Consider the following 19,992-nt stretch of genomic DNA (forward strand, 5'->3'; position numbering starts at 1 on the left):
GAGACCATGCAGACGCTGCGACAACGGATGAACGGACACCGCGCAACAATCGCCAAACAGGAGGGTTCCCTCCCAGTCGGGGAACACTTTAGCAGTCAAGGACATTCAGCCACCGATCTTCGGGTAAGCGTTCTCCAAGGCGGCCTTCGAGACACACGACAACGCAAAATCGTCGAGCAGAAGTTGATAGCCAAGTTCCGCATCCATGAGGACGGCCTCAACCGGGATCTTGGGTTCATGTCACGCTACACGTAACCCCACCAGCAAAAAGGGGGAAAAAATTTATATGTTTTTTAAAATTCTCTCTCTCTCTCTCTCTCTGCCATTTTGAGTTTCTTTCTGCCTGCCTGTGTAATAGACACAATGTATATCGAGTGTACTGGGACGTGCTGTTCTCCGTGACTGGCCTGTTTGAATAACAACGACACCTTTTGATTGGTGTGATGCTGTCCCAACATAGTATAAGATATGCGATTTGAGAACCTTTTCATTCATTCATCTGACGAAGGAGATAATCTCCGAAAGCTTGTGATTTTAAAATAAATTTGTTGGACTATAACCTGGTGTTGTAAGATTCCTTACATCAGTTGATAAAGCCAAGGATCCAGTGTGCTTTTTTAACAGCCTCCTCAACTTGTCACTTGCCACCTTCAAATATTTGTGTACATACACCCCCGGGTGTCTCTCTTCCTGAACCCCCTTTAAAATTGTACCATTTATTTTGTATTGTGTCTCCTCATTCTTCCAACCAAAATGCATCACTTCATACATCTTTATGTTAAATTGCATCTGCCATGTGTCAGCCCATTTCACCAGTCTGTCTATGTCCTCCTGAAGTCTGTTACTATTCTCCTCACTGTTTACTACATTTCTGAGTTGCGTGTCATCTGTAAACTTTGAAATTATGCCCTGTAAAAGTCCAGGTCATTACTATATATCAAAAAGAGCAGTGGTCCACCACTGTATACTATCCTCCATTCTGAAAAACAACCGTTCACCACTACTCTCTGCTTTCTGTTTTTTTAGCCAAATTCATATCCATGTTGCCATTGCCCCTTTAACCCCATGGGCTTTAATTTTGCTAATGAGTCTATTATGTGGTACTGTATCAAACACCTTTTGAAAGTCCATATACACAACATCAACTGCACTATCTTCATCAACCCTCTCCGTTACGTTATCAAAGAACTTAAAAATTCTTGCACGAATTCTCTTCTAGTTTGGTTTTTACTCCAAATGTACAGGCTAGGGTTTCTGTTTTAAAAAATGCTGTGATAATGTTTTCTAGAACTTCTAGAAATTTTTGGATTGACAACAAGTCTGGCCATTCACACAGCATGCTAAGACTTGCTGTTTGTAGACCCTGCCCCTCACCCTACTTTCCAAATGAGAGAAAAAAGTGCTCAGAGCTAAGACAGAATATTATATTTATGTCTTAAATGTATTTTTTTGGAGAAAAAGATAAAAATGGTATAAAGTATCAACTTTTGAACTTTTTGTGAGGTAATTTTTGACATAAACGTAAATACTAGGGATTGTACATATCCAATTTATGTTTATTAAAGCAGTTATGTGTTTATTATGTGTTTTAGAGGCAGACTCACTAGTCACTCTCCTTTACTCCTAATGTGTATACCCAGAGTTAGGTGATGGGTGTCCCTGCCACTTTTCCCCCATACCGCTCTACTGGATAAAAGAATTATGCAACTACATATTCTTAGTACAGCTGAAGAGAAAACCGGTCTGTACTGGTGACGGGGAATACTCAGGCAAGAATGACTCGGACAGGGGTCTATAGATAATGACTCAGGTCAGGTAGGGATGGGCAGGGCTTCTAAAGTCTTCCATCCATCTGGAGTACTTTCTGGGATGCCAACTTGCTCACCTGCTCAAAATACTTGGTAGCTCATCTACTTGCTCATCCAATCCCAACTTTCTCTCAACCACCAATATTGCAGTATCTCCCCAACATTCTTTCTGCATCCTCATCTTCAACCCAGTATACGTTACATCCCATCCTTCTCCATGCCCAAGCCCAGAAGAAAGATGAGCAATAGATACAGACTACATCAGTAAAAGAATGTGTGTGATAGCCATACAGAGACACGCGATAGAGAGGAGATACTTTCAGATAGAGTGAGATAGAAACAATGAGGAAAAGGAGCCAGACAGAGTGATACAAGTATCACAATTAGAAAAGTATGTTGCAGCCATACAGAGGGAGAGGAAGCAAGAATGGAAGATAAAGGGAAAACAGAGTAACAACAATAGAAAGTGGAAAATAATTCAATTACAACAAGAAAAATACATTTTTTTTACCTGTCCGTAATACCATGGGAGATCAACTATATTATAATACACTGACCTGGTTGTAATAAAAAACTGCATCTTCTGACTCACATTGAGCACCGCCACAGGAGATCTGCTAGTTCCTATTCTTCTATGTCTTAAAAAAATTATATGTCTGCATGCATTCACTGTCTACAAAACCTTACTTCCTATCATCACACTTGTGTCAACTGTTTCCCATTATAACTTCCTGTGACCACATTTATAATGAAAACAATTATGTAAACTCATCACCCTGTATTTGCATAATCTAGCATTGGATGATGCTGCATTATCTTCACCCCACAAATCGCTAAAAAGGCTTTCCAAATATTTTTTACCTGGAATGAAAATCAGGTAGGTGTTGCAAAGGATGTGATGTTTGCCCTACCATACTACTGCCCAGGCGGTGAAGATGAAAATCTACCCAATGTTTTTGTTTTGTGGCCTCGAAACTTCAGAAAGTGCATTAAAATGAGAGAGTATATAGTCATGCTAATGTTCGCTCATTTTAAAAAAAAAATTGAATTTTGAAGCCAACTAATTATTCACGTGTAATTTGTTAATGTTAGAAAAGATAAATGAGCTATTTGCTAACACCTATGAGATAGGGAGAGAGAGTGAGAATGAGATAGAAAGAAAGGGTGAGGGGCAAACAGAGTGCCTTTCCTCATTCTAATTTGATTTCTTTTTTTGAAAACAAACAAAGCCTCTTTGATAGAAATCTATCAAGGGAGGGTAGGAGAGGAGGAGGGGAGGAAAGCAACAGTTTGAGGGTGGGAAGACATCTGCCCTCTAGCCACATGCCCTTTAGGAGATGGAGTGGAGGGAACTGCCTGGTAGATAAAGGGTGTGGTGAGTGACAGCAGAGGATACAGGGGTTGAGTGGATCGTTCAAAATGGAAGAAGTAGGGGTTGTGGGAAGGTGAAATGTAGGGAACACAATGAGAGCAAGAGGATGCAGGTAAGTTGGGGGGACAGAAAGAAAGCCATTGAGGAATACCACCTATCATTTCCCATCCAACAGGAAAGAAGAAAGAAAAGTGGATAAACAAAACAGCTAAAATAAGAGGTAGGGGGAGAGGAAGAGAAAAGAGAGACCAAAGCAGAAGAGGATAGATAGAGAAAATCGGCAACAAAAAGACAACAGAGACAGGTAAATGAGAGACCATATTCTCTGACTTACTGGTTGCAACACCAAGGGAGATTGACTAGTAATGCTATAAAAACAGTTCAATGGCACACACTTCATGTCCATCACACTTCAAGCATCACACATATTCACACAAATATTTGTATCACTATTTCACCTACTTGGCTCAAATATCATATTTCTAAAAGAGCAATAAATCAGAATGCTATAAACTTTGACCAATAAGCAACACCTATCAGCAATAAAAAAAACAAACTGATCCAATCAAATCAATCATAAAAAAATGTTAAATCCTTTTTCGCTGCAATAAGTCAGAACTCGGTGAATGCGAGAAATGATGAAAATCAAACAATTAAATACAACCGAAACTGAAACGTTCGTGGCGCTCAAAATTGTTTTTTGAAAACTTTTCCTTGATCATTTTTCTTTTCCCACAAACTCAGGGTTCAAAATAAAGATTTCTAACATAATAAGAACATTAAAAATTGCATATTTCACAATCAAATGATTAAACTTACCCATCAAATTGTCTTTTGTGTCTTGCAGTACCTTCATTAACATTTTTACTTCCAGGCCTCAGCCTCTCTCAAAAGATGGGCTTGCAGTTGATTTTTTGTTTTCCAAAAGCTATCATTGTTAGCTAAAGGGGGTTACCAAATGCAATTCTCAGGATGGTGAAGTCTGATTTGGTTCTCATGAAACTTAACATGAAATATTAGTTTTTCAGTTCTGTTACCTAACACTATCCAAAAATGAATAGATTTTTTGAGAGATGAGTTGGCAGTTATCTGAAATACCTTCTCACAACCAGCTACTGTACTTCACAAAGAACTAATTGTGTACTGTAGCTATATTAAATACTGAAGTTCTTTAATAAAGTTCTGAATAATTGCAACAACTTCCAGTTGTCTATGGTATCTTAATTAACTGATGCTTGCAGTTTTGTCTGGAGCCTCCAAATTTAATCATCACATTGTATGCCTCACACATGCAATGTAAATCAGTTATTGCACAAATATAATTCATTGACAAATTGATTATATCACGGCACAGCATTTCATTCTGCTGAGAAAACAACTGATTATTTTGTGTTTCTCAAATAATGATGTCAGAATAGTTTCCTTTTTGATTTTGTTGCACTGATTGGGATAGATTTTCGACTTGCCACCTGGGTATAAAACTGGCATTGCAGATCAACACACCCGTTATAGAAATCGCACGATTTTTGTTTCCATTTGAATCAATAGAAATGAATTTTGTGTGGTTTCTATAACGTGCAGTTGCTCCACAATGCCAATTTTACATCCAGGTGGCAAGTTGAAAATCTACCCTGTAGTGTAATGATGAAGGGGGAAAAGGAACAATGAAGGCCTGACACAACACTCATGTTCAAACAGTCACTTATTTTCAGGTATTATAAGGTAACACAGTAATGTATTTAAGGAACCAGAAGCCTAATTAGCCTGCCCAAGTATTTATTCCCTTCCTTTCCTGTAACATATCTCTATATCTATCTATACATTATTAAAAAATCTTGCATGTGGTCTGCGCTTCCTGGCTACAAATCTTATCTCCTGTTGTCATTATGTCATTTGGAACATTCCACTTTTATGTCAACACATGATGGAAAAACAGTGTGTAAACATTTATAATGGGAAGTCCTATGAAACTAGGTCAACATTTTGCCATCATGCTTTACTTATGAACCAGTCGAAAGACTCAAAATGCTTTCTGAATCAAGGGGCTCGATTTTCAACGTATATTGCAGATGCGTTGGGGGCGCGGGGCGGGAGGCGGGCTGCAAAAATTGCAGAAATGCAGAGTGGGTTCAGAAGCCAGCTTCAACCCGCCGACTTCCGAGTTCCCCACAGACGCATTTGTGTGCGCGTGGGCATCCCGAATCTGGAAGTCCCGCATAGCTAAAGAACTAAATGTACCTCATTGAGGTACTTATGGCACTTCACTTGTGACAAATTAGGTAGTTAGAACGATTTTTAACTCACCTGGGTGGCTTTCCCACCGGTTCTGATTCACAGCTGATTCTTCCCCCTCTGATTTCACCCAATCTCCCCCTCTTTCCCCCCGCCAATGTTCCACCAATCTCCCCCTCTTCATCCCCCCGATGTCCCCCTGATCTCCCCTTCTTCCCACCCCCCCCCCCGATATTCCTCTCTCCCTCCCCATCTTCTCCTCTTCCCCCACCCCGATCTGCCCCTCTTCCCACCCCCCCCACAGCAATTTTCCATTCCAGCTCCAGATAACATCTCACTCTCTCTCTTTCTCTACCCACCCCCCACCCCAGTGTTGCAGCTCCTGTTGGCAGCCAGCCCGTCAATCAGGGGCTGCTGAACGTGAAACCCGGAAAGAACTTTAATCACAATCAATTATGTTGCGATCGAGTCGGAAATGGTAAGTTGTTTTTATTCAGGTTTGCCAAGAGCACTTCACCGCCCACCTCCCCCGCCACCCACCACTGCTGTCAACCCACCACCATTTCAAAATTGAGCCCAAAGACTTTGTCCACCATTTTTCTCAGTAACTGATAAGGTTTTTTAAAAAAATTAAAATATTATGTATTCCACAATAATATGATTGAATTTACCCACTGACTTGTCTTTTGCGTCTTTTAATTACTTTAAGGTTTTTACTCCAAGGTTTCAGTCTGTCTAAAAAGTTTGAGCTTCAATATTTTTACTTCAGAAAAGTTGGAGAACCTCCAACCACATCTGAGTATTCTAAGCATATGTAGTTTGTATCATGAGTTGATGTGAAAGATATATCCCATCATCCTGTAAGAATTTGCAAGCCTTTGTTTTTTGCAAAGACATTGGAATAAAGGGAGCTTGAATTCTCAAAGCTTTATGTCAGGTAAATCTCGCCTTTATTAACAATTGCAGGTCTTCCATCACTGGTGGCACTGTGATGTGAGTTGCCCTTATCCACCTGTCATTTTGAACCCAACTTTTGCATTTGCCAGCTCCCCTCAATCTGAATCATTAACATTTAAAATACGCTCCCACTGCTTTTCTCCTGCCACCTGCTCCTGGTCGGTGTCCTATTATGTTCGTTAGCTATACAACATTCACTATCTCACCCCTATCCACGAGGTCTGTAATTTTCTCAAAGAAATTCAATAAGTTGTTTGAGAATGACCTGCCACTCCTAAAACCATGCTAACTATCTCTAATTAACCCTTGTCCCTCAAAATGATCCCTTACACTATCCCTCACAGTAGTTTCAGTTTACAGATCTGTAGATTGACAGTTTGTTCTTAATCCCTTTTTATAAATTGGAGTTACATTGGCAACTTTCCAATCCTCTGGAATGTGACATGAGTCCACTGAGCTCTGGAAATATCTGTGAGGGGATTCACAATCTCCAGAGCCAATTCCTTCAAAAGCCTTGGATGACAGTTGTGACAAAGCCAGTTTGCATAAAGTGGAGCCTCATTGTAGTCTCCCTTCTATCTTCCAATCTGATTTTTACCTTGAAAGTGACAATATTGTGGTCCCTTAAGCCAAGATATTCCCTCATTATTATTTCATTTATTTGACCTTATTCATTGGCCAAAATCTGATCTGGTATTGCACATTTTATAGGTTCCCTCACATGCTGCTTTAGAACTGAATCCTCCATCATCACAAAAACATTATGCTCAAAACAAGACTTTCCACATTGTACATTCCAATCAATATTAAAATCTCTCATGATCACTACCCCAGAACTAATACTCATCCGTCTTGTTGATTCCCAGAGCATTGGATTTAGCTCCTCTTGATTATCTAGGCCTGCAGCATACTCCCATCACTAGTGTTTTCCCTTTGCTGGCTTTCAATTTCATCCAAAGAGATTCAGTCCCACTTCTCACACTTTTTTCTCAATTATATTTAATCCCTCCTTGACGAATAATGTTAATCCACTTCTTGCCCTGCCTTCTCTACTTTTTTCTAAAATATAAAGTTTAAACTAGAATGGCAGGGGGATGGGAACCTGAGCAGGGAGACAGGGGAGGGGAAAACAAGGATAAAAACAAAAGACAGAAAGGGAGGAAGCAATAGTGGAAGGCAGAGAAAACAAGGGCAAAAAACAAATAGGGCCATAGTGCAAAATAATACTAAGATAACTAGCAATCTTAGAAAGACAAGTCTAAAGGCATTGTGTCTTAATGTGCGGAGCATTCAAAATAAGGTAGATGAATTAACAGCGCAGATAGATATTAACGGGTATGATATAGTTGCGATTGCAGAGACATGGCTGCAGGGTGACCAAGGATGGGAACTGAACATCCAGGGGTATTCAATATTTAGGAAGGACAGGCAAAAAGGGAAAGGAAGTGGGGTAGCGTTGTTAGAAAAAGAGGAAATCAATGCAATAGTAAGGAAGGATATTGGCTCGGAAAATCACGATGTGGAATCTGTATGGGTGGAGCTAAGAAACACCAAGGGGCAGAAAACGTTGGTGGGGGTTGTCTATAGGCCCCCAAACAGTAGTGGAGATGTAGGGGAAGGCATTAAACAGGAAATTAGAGATGCATGCAAGAAGGGTACAACTATAATCATGGGTGACTTTAATTTACATATAGATTGGTCAAACCAAATTAGCAATAATACTGTGGGGGAGGAATTCCTGGAGTGTGTACGTGATGGATTTCTAGACCAATACGTTGAGGAACCAACTAGAGAACAGGCGATCCTAGACTGGGTATTGTGCAATGAGAAAGGATTAATTAACAATCTTGTTGTGCGGGGTCCCTTAGGGAAGAGCGACCATAACATGATAGAATTCCTCATTAAGATGGAGAGTGAAGTAGTTGAATCCGAAACTAGGGTACCGAATCTAAATAAAGGAAATTACGAATGCATGAGGTGTGAGTTGGCTAGGATAGATTGGGGAACTTTACTAAAAGGGATGACGGTGGATAGGCAATGGCTAATATTTAAAGAATGTGTGCAGGAATTACAACAATTATTCATTCCTGTCTGGCGCAAAAATAAAACAGGAAAGATGGCTCAACCGTGGCTTACAAAGAAATTAGGGATAGTATTAGATCCAAAGAGGAGACATATAAAATTGCCAGAAAAAGCGGCAAGCCTGAGGATTGGTAGCAGTTTAGAATTCAGCAAAGGAGGACAAAGAGATTGATTAAGAGGGGAAAAATAGAGTATGAGAGTAAACTAGCTGGGAACATAAAAACTGACTGTAAAAGCTTCAATAAATATGTCAAGAGAAAAAGATTAGTGAAGACAAATGTAGGTCCCTTACAGTCAGAAATGGGGGAAATTATAATGGGGAACAAAGAAATGGCAGAACAATTAAACACATACTTTGGTTCTGTCTTCACAAAGGAGGACACAAATAACCTCCCAGAAATGTTAGGGAACCAAGGGTCTCGCGAGAGGGAGGAACTGAAAGAAATCAGTATTAGTAAAAAAGTAGTGCTAGGGAAATTAATGGGGCTAAAGGCTGACAAATACCCAGGGCCTGATAATCCACATTCCAGAGTACTAAAGGAAGTGGCCCTGGAAATAATGGATGCGTTGGTGATCATCTTCCAAAATTCTATAGACTCTGGAACAGTTCCTACAGATTGGAGGGTGGCAAATGTAACCCCACTATTTCAAAAAGGAGGGAGAGAAAAAACAGGGAATTACTGGCCAGTTAGCCTAACATCAGTAGTGGGGAAAATGCGAGAGTCTATTATAAAGGATGTGATAACAGAACACTTGGAAGGCATTAACGGGATTGGACAAAGTCAGCATGGGTTTATGAAAGGGAAATCATGCTTAACAAATCTACTGGAGTTTTTTGAGGAGGTAACTAGTAGAATAGATAGGGGAGAACCAGTGGATGTGGTGTACTTGGATTTTCAGAAGGCTTTTGATAAGTTCCCACACAAGAGGTTAGTGTGCAAAATTAAAGCACATGGGATTGGGGGGAATATACTGGCATGGATTGAGAATTGGTTGACAGACAGGAAACAGAGAGTAGGAATAAACGGGTCTTTTTCCAGGTGGCAGGCAGTGACTAGTAGGGTACCACAGGGATCAGTGCGTGGGCCCCAGCTAGTCGCAATATATATCAATGATTTGGATGAGGGAACTAAATGTAACATTTTCAAGTTTGCAGACGACACAAAGCTGGGGTGGAATGTAAGCTGTGAGGAGGATGCAAGGAGGCTCCATTGTGATTCAGACAAGTTGGGTGAGTGGGCAAGAACATGGCAGATGCAGTATAATGTGGATAACTGTGAGGTTATCCGCTTTGGTTGTAAAAACAGAAAGGCAGATTATTATCTGAATGGTGATAGACTGGGAAAAGGGGAGGCGCAATGAGACCTGGGTGTCCTTGTACACCAGTCGCTGAAAGCGAGCATTCAGGTGCAGCAAGCAGTTAGGAAGGTGAATGGTATGTTGGCCTTCATTGCAAGAGGATTTGAGTACAGGAACAGGGATGTCTTACTGCAGTTGTACAAGGCCTTGGTGAGATCACATCTGGAGTATTGTGTGCAGTTTTGATCTCCTTATCTAAAGAAGGATGTCCTTGCCATGGAGGGAGTGCAACAAAGGTTTACCAGACTGATTCCTGGGATGGCAGGTCTGATGTATGAGGAGAGATTGGGTCGACCAGGCCTATATTCACCAGAGTTTGGAAGAATTAGAGGTGATCTCATCGAAGCATATAAAATTCTAACAGGACTAGATGCAGGGAGGATGTTCCCGATGGATGGGGAGTCCAGAACCAGTGGTCACAGTCTCAGGATACGGGGTATGCCATTAAGAACCGAGATGAGGAGAAATTTCTTCACTCAGAGGGTGGTGAACCTGTGGAATTCTCTACCACAGAAGGCAATGGAGGCCAAGTCATAAGATGTATTCAAGAAGGAGATAGATATATTTCTTAATGTTAAAGAGATCAAGGGATATGGGGAAAAGGTGGGAACAGGGTGGTGAGTTACTCTTGCTCCTATTTTCTATGATTCTATGTGAAACTGTGCAAGTTAATTCGCCAATCATGCTCATTTTTCAAATACATTTCCGTTACTCCTCTGATATTAATTTTCACCTGATTGCCCAATGCTTCTGACCCCATTTTATTCTTTAAATACCTTGCATTAGTGTAAGCACACTTTATTTTATCTTTCAATTTATTCTCTTGCCTACATTTTCCTGTCGAATTAACTTTTCTTGACATTTTAGACTCCTGTCCCTACTTGCATTATTTCCATTGCTTTCTTATTTTTGCCTTTTCATCTTTTGTACACCTTTCGGTTATCCACCCCTCATTTCTAGTTTATAATATACAACAACTGATACAGTGATACACAACCAGAGAGCACACTTTAGTAGGGAGTCCTTTTAATTCTCATTAATGAAATCTATGAACATAGAACATATAAGAATGTGTGACGGTACTAATGTACAAGAAAATTCAGCTGTATAGATCATAAGAATAACCTTGCATGTAACACCATTTAGACAATTAATATTTTACACCCTGGGAATGTCAGGGAGTGCTGTGCATATATCCGATATCTCTTTTGCATCATAAAGCATTCCCTTTCAGCACGGAACGAGTAAGGCCGTTTGGCCCATCAACAACATATGAAATTAAATTACATTCAGAAATAGGCTAAGAAACTGCCAGATTTGAATTGTTGCCCCCTGTCTTGTCCCTAATCATCACAGAAGTATCAAGTAATCAGCGAGTACTTTATTAACTGATTGCTGATGTATGGTAGATGGTAGTCTCAGCATTTTTAAAATACTATTTCAAACTATATAAAAATTTTTTGAAGAGGTGACTAAAGTAGTGGGCAGGGGAATGTCACTGGATGTTATTTATATCGACTTCCAGAAGGCATTTGATAAGGTCCCACATAAGAGACTGTTGGCTAAGATAGAAGCCCATGGAATTGAGGGAAAAGTACGGACTTGGTTAGGAAGTTGGCTGAGCGAAAGGCGACAGAGAGTAGGGATAATGGGTAGGTACTTACATTGGCAGGATGTGACTAGTGGAATCCCGCAGGGATCTGTCTTGGGGCCTCAATTATTCACAATATTTATTAACGACTTAGATGAAGGCATAGAAAGTCTCACATCTAAGTTTGCCGATGACACAAATATTGGTGGCATTGTAAGCAGTGTAGATGAAAACATAAAATTACAAAGCGATATTGATCGATTAGGTGAATGGGCAAAACTGTGGCAAATGGAATTCAATGGAGACAAATGTGAGGTCATCCATTTTGGATCAAAAAAGGATAGAACAGGGCACTTTCTAAATGGTAAAAAGTTAAAAACAGTGGATGTCCAAAGGGACTTAGGGGTTCAGGTACATAGATCATTGAAGTGTCATGAACAGGTGCAGAAAATAATCAAGAAGGCTAATGGAATGCTGGCCTTTTTTTCTAGAGGACTGGAGTACAAAGGGGCAGAAGTTATGCTGCAGCTATACAAAACCCTGGTTAGACCGCACCTGGAGTACTGTGAGCAGTTCTGGGCACCGCACCTTCGGAAGGACATATTGGCCTTGGAGGGAGTGCAGCGTAGGTTTACTAGAATGATACCCGGACTTCAAGGGTTAAGTTACGAGGAGAGATTACACAAATTGGGGTTGTATTCTCTAGAGTTTCGAAGGTTAAGGAGTGATCTGATCGAAGTTTATAAGATATTAAGGGGAACAGATAGGGTGGATAGAGAGAAACTATTTCCGCTGGTTGGGGATTTTAGGAGTAGGGGGCAGAGTTTAAAAATTAGAGCCAGACCTTTCAGGAGCGAGATTAGAAAACATTTCTACACACAAAGGGTGGTGGAAGTTTGGAACTCTCTTCCGCAAACGGCAATTGATACTAGCTCAATTGCTAAATTTAAATCTGAGATAGACAGCTTTTTGGCAACCAAAGGTATTAAGGGATATGGGCCAAAGGCAGGTATATGGAGTTAGATCACAGATTAGCCATGATCTTATCAAATAGCGGAGCAGGCACGAGGGGCTGAATGGCCTATTCCTGTTCCTATGTTCCTATCAAATAAATTGTATTCTACTATGTTCAAGCGGTTCATGAGACATTAAAGACTTTCCCAGTTGGAAGATTTAAGCAATGGAGGTAACAGATTAAGAAAGGGAAAACAGAAAATGGTGCAACTCCTACCTCATGCTACATTGTTTTAATACCTTTCAATGCCACAGGTGAATTTACTGTAGGGTCTCAGGGCCTACAGTGCTTCTTTCTGGTTTGACATTTAAAAACACATCAAAGGTTCACACATTGCCTCTCATGTTAATCTTGAAATTCTAGACTTTAAATTGGTTGAAAAAAATGGTCTTTAAAGTAACTTTTCACTCAATGTTAGAAGTTACTCCCACTTCCAAAATGGCTGATAGGATTCAGGAGGAGGAAGAGAAACGAGGATAAGAAAACAAGAAAAGTTATAAAATGATTAGGTATGACAAAAAAGCAAAATTAAAGTCAACTGAATAAAAATAAGGCAGATAATTGAATGGAGGTAAAAAGAACAGAAGTCAGCCATACTGTCAGCTGTGGCTCGGTTGTAGCACTCTTGCCTCTGAGTCAGAAGGTTGTGGGTTCAAGTCCCACTCCAGATAATTGAGCACATAATGTGGGCTGATACTCCAGTGCAGTACTAAGGGAGTGCCGCACTGTCAGAGTGTGCCGTCTTTCAAATGAGACGTTAAACCGAGACCCCCATCTGCCCTCTCAGGCTAAAAGATCCCATATTTTGAAGAAGAGCAGGGGAGTTCTTCCCAGGGCCCTGGCGAATATTTATCCCTTGACCAACATCACTTAAAACAGATTATGTGATCATTATCACATTGCTGTTTGTGGGACCTTGCTGTGCGCAAGTTGGCTGCCGCGTTTCCTCCATTACAACAGTGACTGTACTTCAAAAAAGTACTTCATTCGCTGTAAATTGCTCTGGGATGTCCAGAGGCCATGAAAGGTGCTGTATAAATGCAAGTCTTTCTTTCTTTAGAAGAACGTAATTGAAGTGTTAACATTTTTAATGTTTATTTCAGTAATTTAGGTTTAATATTACAGTAATAAAGCTACTCATGGCATTTGAGTATCGATATCTGAACACGATATTGTGCATGAGTTGAAAACATACAAAATCGCCGAGGGATGCGTGAATTTCTCTTCATCTGTGAGCAGTCTAAAAGTTCAGTTAGTTGGATGCCACAGTGCACTTCAGGATTGTTTTGTCACCACAGACATTATTAATAATATTCAATTGAATGGTACTCAGTTGATCTATCAATAAATGCTCACATTAATGTTGGAGGTATCACTGCTCACAAGACTCTAATTATGTGTTAATCTCAAGAATGCAGTTGCAAAACCACTTGCAGCACATTAGAGCCTAGTAACATGAGCCATGGAACTATTATCCAACTAATGTTACCATGAATAGTAATTGTATAACCTAAGTTAAATGTGACACATATTTTGTACAGAATGTTGGCATAGAAAACAGCACTTTTTCCTGATTCTGATAATACACAACAGTCAATAATTCAGTAGCTGAAACATAGCACTAAGTATATACTTTATTAGCAGCTCATTGAGCGCAGTGATGCCACTGAAGTAGTTCAGCATAGAAAATGGCATAATAATGTGAAGAACTCCACACCTTGTTACAAATCAAACTGTTGCCATAGCTCAACTCTGCTGAATCATACTTCAGATTTGCTCCCAAAACATTGGCCTGGAAATTGCACTGAGCGGTGAACACATGTCACCCGCCGCTGGCAAGTAACTAACTCACCCACAAACTTTTCACGGTCTTCTGGGCATCAATTTGCTTTGATTGAGAACTGCAAGAAGTGTAGCGGTCGTTCCCAGGCTTCCCTGAGCAGTGGCAGGAGGAAAGCATCGCTATGTCACCCCCACCAATCAGCTTGAAGCTGTGAGAACCAGGAAGTGATTGCTCATTCATTCACAAATTGCACTAACTAAGAACCAGGAACTGCCAGATAAGGTTAGTAAATGTACTGGAACATTGGATAGAGAAAGCAAAATAAAGATAGGGTAAGATTTAAAAGACTCAGATAAAAGAGACAGAAAGAAAAAGTAAAAAAATAAAAATTTTAATTTTTAAAAAAAAAATTTAAATGTCCAAAAACTATTAAAATCGGGAGGAATAAGACTCCACATTTGAAAAATCTGATACCCAGCTCTCAGACATTGTAAATGACTCTTGGACAGCTACAAAGCTCCTTCCAGCTGAATTCTGGCTTCATTAATAATACGCGAGATTAACATGGCGGCAGCACAGGCTCCTAGCACCAGTTCAAAGCAGCCCTAACTCTTTCAGTGTATTTTAGTGTGTACTTACTGCATTCCAGCAGCAAGTTCACACTCCTCCATTGATTTCACTGGAGAGCCAGCCAGCAAGCTGTCAATCCGCAGAGCTTTCAGATCACCGATGATTCAGGAAGAGCAAGTTCTGGATTTCCGTGTTTGACTGTGCGTGTGCGGTCGCTGGAACTTGCTCTTCGATTTGCCCATTAACAACGGTGAGCGCTGTTAGGCTCACTGTTATTTTACGAGCAATTTCTGGCCGAATGTAATAATCATCTTACAGTCTAAAATTTGTAATAGAATATTCCTCTTAGGCTTGGTTTATATTGCCAAGGAAACTGATTCATTATTGTCTGTTTTTATGAAGGAAATTCCCTTTTTTATCTCGTGACAAGCCTATTTGTGTTACGCTCACAATATTGTATTGGGTTTGTTCAAGGTGACAGTCATGAAGCAAATAGGTTAAACCAGGAGAATTTGAAAATAATAGACTGACCTCCGGGAGAAAATAAACCTCGCGAGTCTATTATATTTCTTCCTTCATGCACAGTGCCAGCAGGAAAGGTATCAGATTTGCCAAAGGTACGAGACCATGTCACAGTTTGTTACACTAACCCTGACTACATAACTGTTGACCTTCACGGACTTTGTTAACTGGTGTCGGGTCCAGAAATGTCACCTAGCTTACTGATTGGAAACAAACCAGTGCCCTTACTGTATATCCTTTCCGCAATTTGCTACTTCAAAAAGGTAAATTATGATCCACATCTACGTCATTCTAAATCCCTGGTTCTCTCCAAGAGCTTTGACCCAGCATTTTATAACATGTATTTTGTTACTCTAATTAAAAAGTAGGGACAGACAACTACAAGATTTTTAAGCAATCACTGACACATACCTTGTACCATAACTGCCAACTCAGCAATGATTAGCAATACTTTCTAGATACAAGTTCTTGAGTGACTATAAAAGCTTAGCAGGTGAATGATCTGTCTCCAGTAATAATTTAACATAAAGGTTACAGGTGTGAATGTATGATGTACTGAAACTAACAACATTCTTTCAAGATGATATTGATGAGTCCATCATTAAACACTAATGCCATTAATGTCTCCAGGGGTTCTCTCGATAGTCTGCCATAACTTCAGCAGAAGATCCATCGAAATCTCAGAGAAATGATATAAACCCAATTGGGCTGGGTCCCTGCCATTTCCAGCATTTTCCTCAATACCTTGTAAGGGACAGAAATTCCATCCACATCTTACAAGGCAAAGGCCAAAGGGCAGTCCATGATTGGGACTCCCAAAATCAGGACTCAGCAAGAGCACTGGCCTCCAGAAGGGCATATTTGAATCTGGCTGGTGGGGTCCAGGCCACGCAAGACTGGACCCCCAAACACCCAGGCGGGTGCTGGAGTTTCGGGCAGGCATGGAAAGGCAAGTGCCAGAGAGGTGCCTGAAGTGGTACTTGAGCATGTCTGACCTATGCAAATAAGGTGCCCTTCTGCTGACCCTATATCTAGGTTTGTGGAATTTTCTGCTTGTGATGGAGCCGAGCCATAAAATTACCCTTTTTAACTTGTCCGTTTTCTCCTATCAAGCATTTTGGATCACTTCCCTGAGGACCGTGTGTTGAGTGCCAGTAAAGGCCAACTCGGTTGCCTCAATGCATGCATCAGCACCTCAAGAACAATTGGTGGCTGTGGAATCAAACACCAACAAGGAGCAGCAGGAGAACAAATTGAGGCTGCAGTGGGTTAAAAATACTAGCCACATACAAAATTCACTTCTGGGCTAATAAATTTGATTGCACTTTATTTCAACTGTATCCAGAGTTTTCTTGGGATGGTGTGGAACAAGATTTTAACAGATGAAAAGAATGGAATCCATGGTAATTGATTTAGCGCAGAGGCCAATGCTGTGGGAGCTAGTCATTTGATATAGTCACTTCTCAGATTTCCACTTGTTTTTTTTACACAAGACACCAGCAAAGAGGGAGAGAAAAGGAAAACCTTAAAATAGTATTATAAAAATAGATTTAATAGTGTTTAAAAAGAGGTAACTTGGGAAATACAAATATTTATTGCTTGATTTGACTGTCAGAATGAGTCATCATACCTGCAGGTATATCAGTTGCACAATTTAAATGTTGTGCACCTTTAATTGAGTTCTTTAGGGCTATTTATGTGGGCTTGCGTGGTATATCAAGTCCTCATTTAAGGACCAGCACTGTGCTGGTACTTAGGTAGAGTCATAGGCCTAAATTTTAACCCCACGAATGGGTGCGTTGGAGGTGGGTGGGAAGGTAAAAATTGTAAAAAACCGAAACCCGACCCCAACTCGCCTCCAGCCCGCCCACTTCCGGTTTTAACGGAGGCGGACGAGCGGCGGGCTACCAACCCGCTCTTAGGAGGCAGGTCAGACTGTGAAAGCTTTCAAGGAGGCTGTGGGCCTCCATTTTTACAGCATTTTTATTTTTAACTCCTGGGGACCGGGATTCCTGGGCCTTCTGCTTCATGCCACGTGAGAGGAGGTGAGAAGGCCCAAAACAGCAGGTAAGTGCCTTCATCGCACTGTTTATGGGCCAGGAGGAGGAGTAGTCCTTCCCCCATGCCCAACAAGTCTACTTGCAGTGACCCCCATGATCTCTGATCCACCCTCCACGATCTCCGAACCCCCAATGACTCCTGAACTCCCCCCAATGATCGACCCCGATGACCATTTTCCAATGACTCCCAACCCCAAATGACCCCTGCCCGCTCCCGGACGACTGACCTCCGATGACTCCCGATCCCCCGATGACTCCCGATCCCCCGATGACTCCCAACCCCCCGACGTCCGACCCCCGGTGACCATCCCCCAATGACTCCTAACACTACCTCTGATGACTCCCGACCCCCGACGACCGAACCCGATGACCCCCAATCCCCCCCGATGACCGACCCCCACCCCCTACTAGCATCCACTTCCTGGATCCGACTGACAGCCAACCTATCAGAATCGTCAAAATCATAAGGACGTCCGGGAAACCCGTACTTCCGGGTTTTCTGTCAGGAATTCCACAACCCTCCCCCACCCTCTTCCCGGCTCCTGGTTAAAATTTACCCCATAGAATCTAAGCCTACTATTATAATCTACTGTATTTCACTGACGGCTCCTCCCTCTGCAATAATCAATTGTAATATGACTCGAACATCAATAATAGTACAGTGTTACTATAATAGAAATGCACTCCAGTAATTGTTTACATTTGCAAATAATAATTTCAGAGATGTAATCTGTTAGATTATTTTGATTGTAACTGTGATACAACAGACACCAGCAAACACAGCAACTCTTTCAATGTCTATTGATTATCAGCACTAGATCAGGAAAACAGAAGATCAGAAAACCAAAGCAGCATCATAGTCCAATAATGACAAACATAAGTCAAGTTGCAAGACTACCCTCCAGGAGGCCATCTCACTATGTGAGCTTCACACCAGATGGAGTACACACCACTGCACTATGAAGTTTGCTTTAAAAAGTACTCAGCCAGTGTATTGAATTGGCATCTTAGAAATTTATCGTTTTAATTTTATGAGAGAGTGCTGCCAGCAAGAATTCCGAATATTAAAAAATTGCTATCAGGGAAACGGAACCCTGGACATGTGTGTAAGTATTCATGTGCAAAGCTCTCTCCTGGCAGTCACACTGCATTATAACTTTGGTCTTGCTGGCTGTGGTTCACACATTTTAGCCACCAGTCATCGACAAAATTATTGTAACATAATTAACGTAGTCTTTGGCCTTCCAGTTTAACTATATATCTTTGGCATGCATCATTTATCCAATATAGCTGAAGTAATGGTCACTTACCCAGATGGGCAAACACATCCCGACAGACATGGCATGGATTCAGGGCATGAAATATTTAAGAGTAGATTTTCACAGGTCTCTCTACACCCTGCTCCTACACTTGCCTCAGAGCCACTCAGAGGATCACTGCAGTTAAAGTATATTTGGCGAGGACCACATTGAGCATCTGTAGAATTAGGAAAATGGTTAATAATATGATGGGTAATTATTTTCCTTCAGTTGAAACAGAATTACCTGCTTTGAATAAGCAAACAAAAGAGAACAGGTGTAATATTACTTGGTGATTTGAAATACTTGATTTTATTTTGTGACTGAGAAAATTCTCAGGACATAAGCGATTTTGTTGCATCAAGCTTAAAACTTGATCTGAGTTGGGCGTGGAGTTCCACAAAACTCGTTCAATGCAATCAAACCCCAAGTGCTGGAACAACTATTTGTCATTGTAGGAAATGTGGCAAACCACTTCCTTTGCTGGAGAAAGCACTCCCACTCTTACCTTTGGGATGTTTGGTAGTCCTGTTAGTCCGTTTTAAAATTATTTTTGACATTATTGATTTCTACACTGGTAAGTTAAGATTGTCACAACATGTAACATTTTTGCCACAATCTTACCTCACCCATGTCAATACCTTGTACAAAATTTCCAGTTTTGTTACAAATTGTTGAAAGTATTAGATTTGCAAAAGATATGCAAGAGAAACAACAAACTTCACAAATTGGTCCCTTAAAGTCATCCAGATAAATGTGTTACCAACACTGGTCTCAAACTTTTAAACACTTATTTGGAATATGGCTTCATAATTAGGACTTTCAAAATTATGGAACCCAACACATCCTCTCTTCATATTTGGATCAGTTGCTGAAGTTAAGTTTTGAAAATACTTTACCAATGGAAAAATAACTGTCCACTGTTGTTGCACTGCAACGCCATTCTGTGCTGATTTTCCAAAAACAAGACCATGCGTGATTTTACCACATTTATTTCTGCAATATTTTTGTAGTTCATAAGTAAATATAATTTGCACAGAGGTGTAGTTTCCTAGTAGCCTGCTAGAGATTAAGTTCCTGTAATCTCGCAGTGATGTCATTGCACATTACTTATCTGGAGTCTTCTGGTTGTCAATTTTTCTTGAGGGAAGGGAAAAACAGACTTGCACAATTAATACAAATTTAAATTTATTGAATGAAATAACACTGCTAGAAATTCAGATAGAAATTAGTGTTGTCGATATTAGTGGATTAATGCTTAATTAATTTGTATGACATTTCTCTGTTTACCAGACTGCTTCCACTGAATTTTCACTCGTATGTTATAGGTTTGAAATGTGTCC

The 19,992-nt window shown here is 40.6% G+C and overlaps 1 protein-coding gene and 1 long non-coding RNA gene across 2 annotated transcripts in view; one reads left to right on the forward strand and one right to left on the reverse strand.

Annotated features, from left to right (window-relative positions):
• The window catches only part of otog (otogelin), a 256,145-nt gene that overhangs the window by 171,410 nt on the left and 64,743 nt on the right, over nt 1–19,992 (reverse strand). The window contains exon 20 of the mRNA XM_067993585.1: nt 18,662–18,827. Within this exon, the coding sequence (XP_067849686.1) occupies nt 18,662–18,827 (166 nt within the window). The remainder of the gene's footprint in view (nt 1–18,661; nt 18,828–19,992) is intronic.
• Nucleotides 14,419–16,611, forward strand: LOC137327697 (uncharacterized). Its single transcript, XR_010964522.1, has 3 exons — nt 14,419–14,481; nt 15,244–15,386; nt 16,405–16,611. It is a non-coding gene; the product is annotated as an uncharacterized lncRNA (long non-coding RNA).

Source organism: Heptranchias perlo, chromosome 12 (assembly GCF_035084215.1).
Source record: "Heptranchias perlo isolate sHepPer1 chromosome 12, sHepPer1.hap1, whole genome shotgun sequence".
In the NCBI taxonomy this organism is placed as follows: Eukaryota; Metazoa; Chordata; class Chondrichthyes; order Hexanchiformes; family Hexanchidae; genus Heptranchias; species Heptranchias perlo.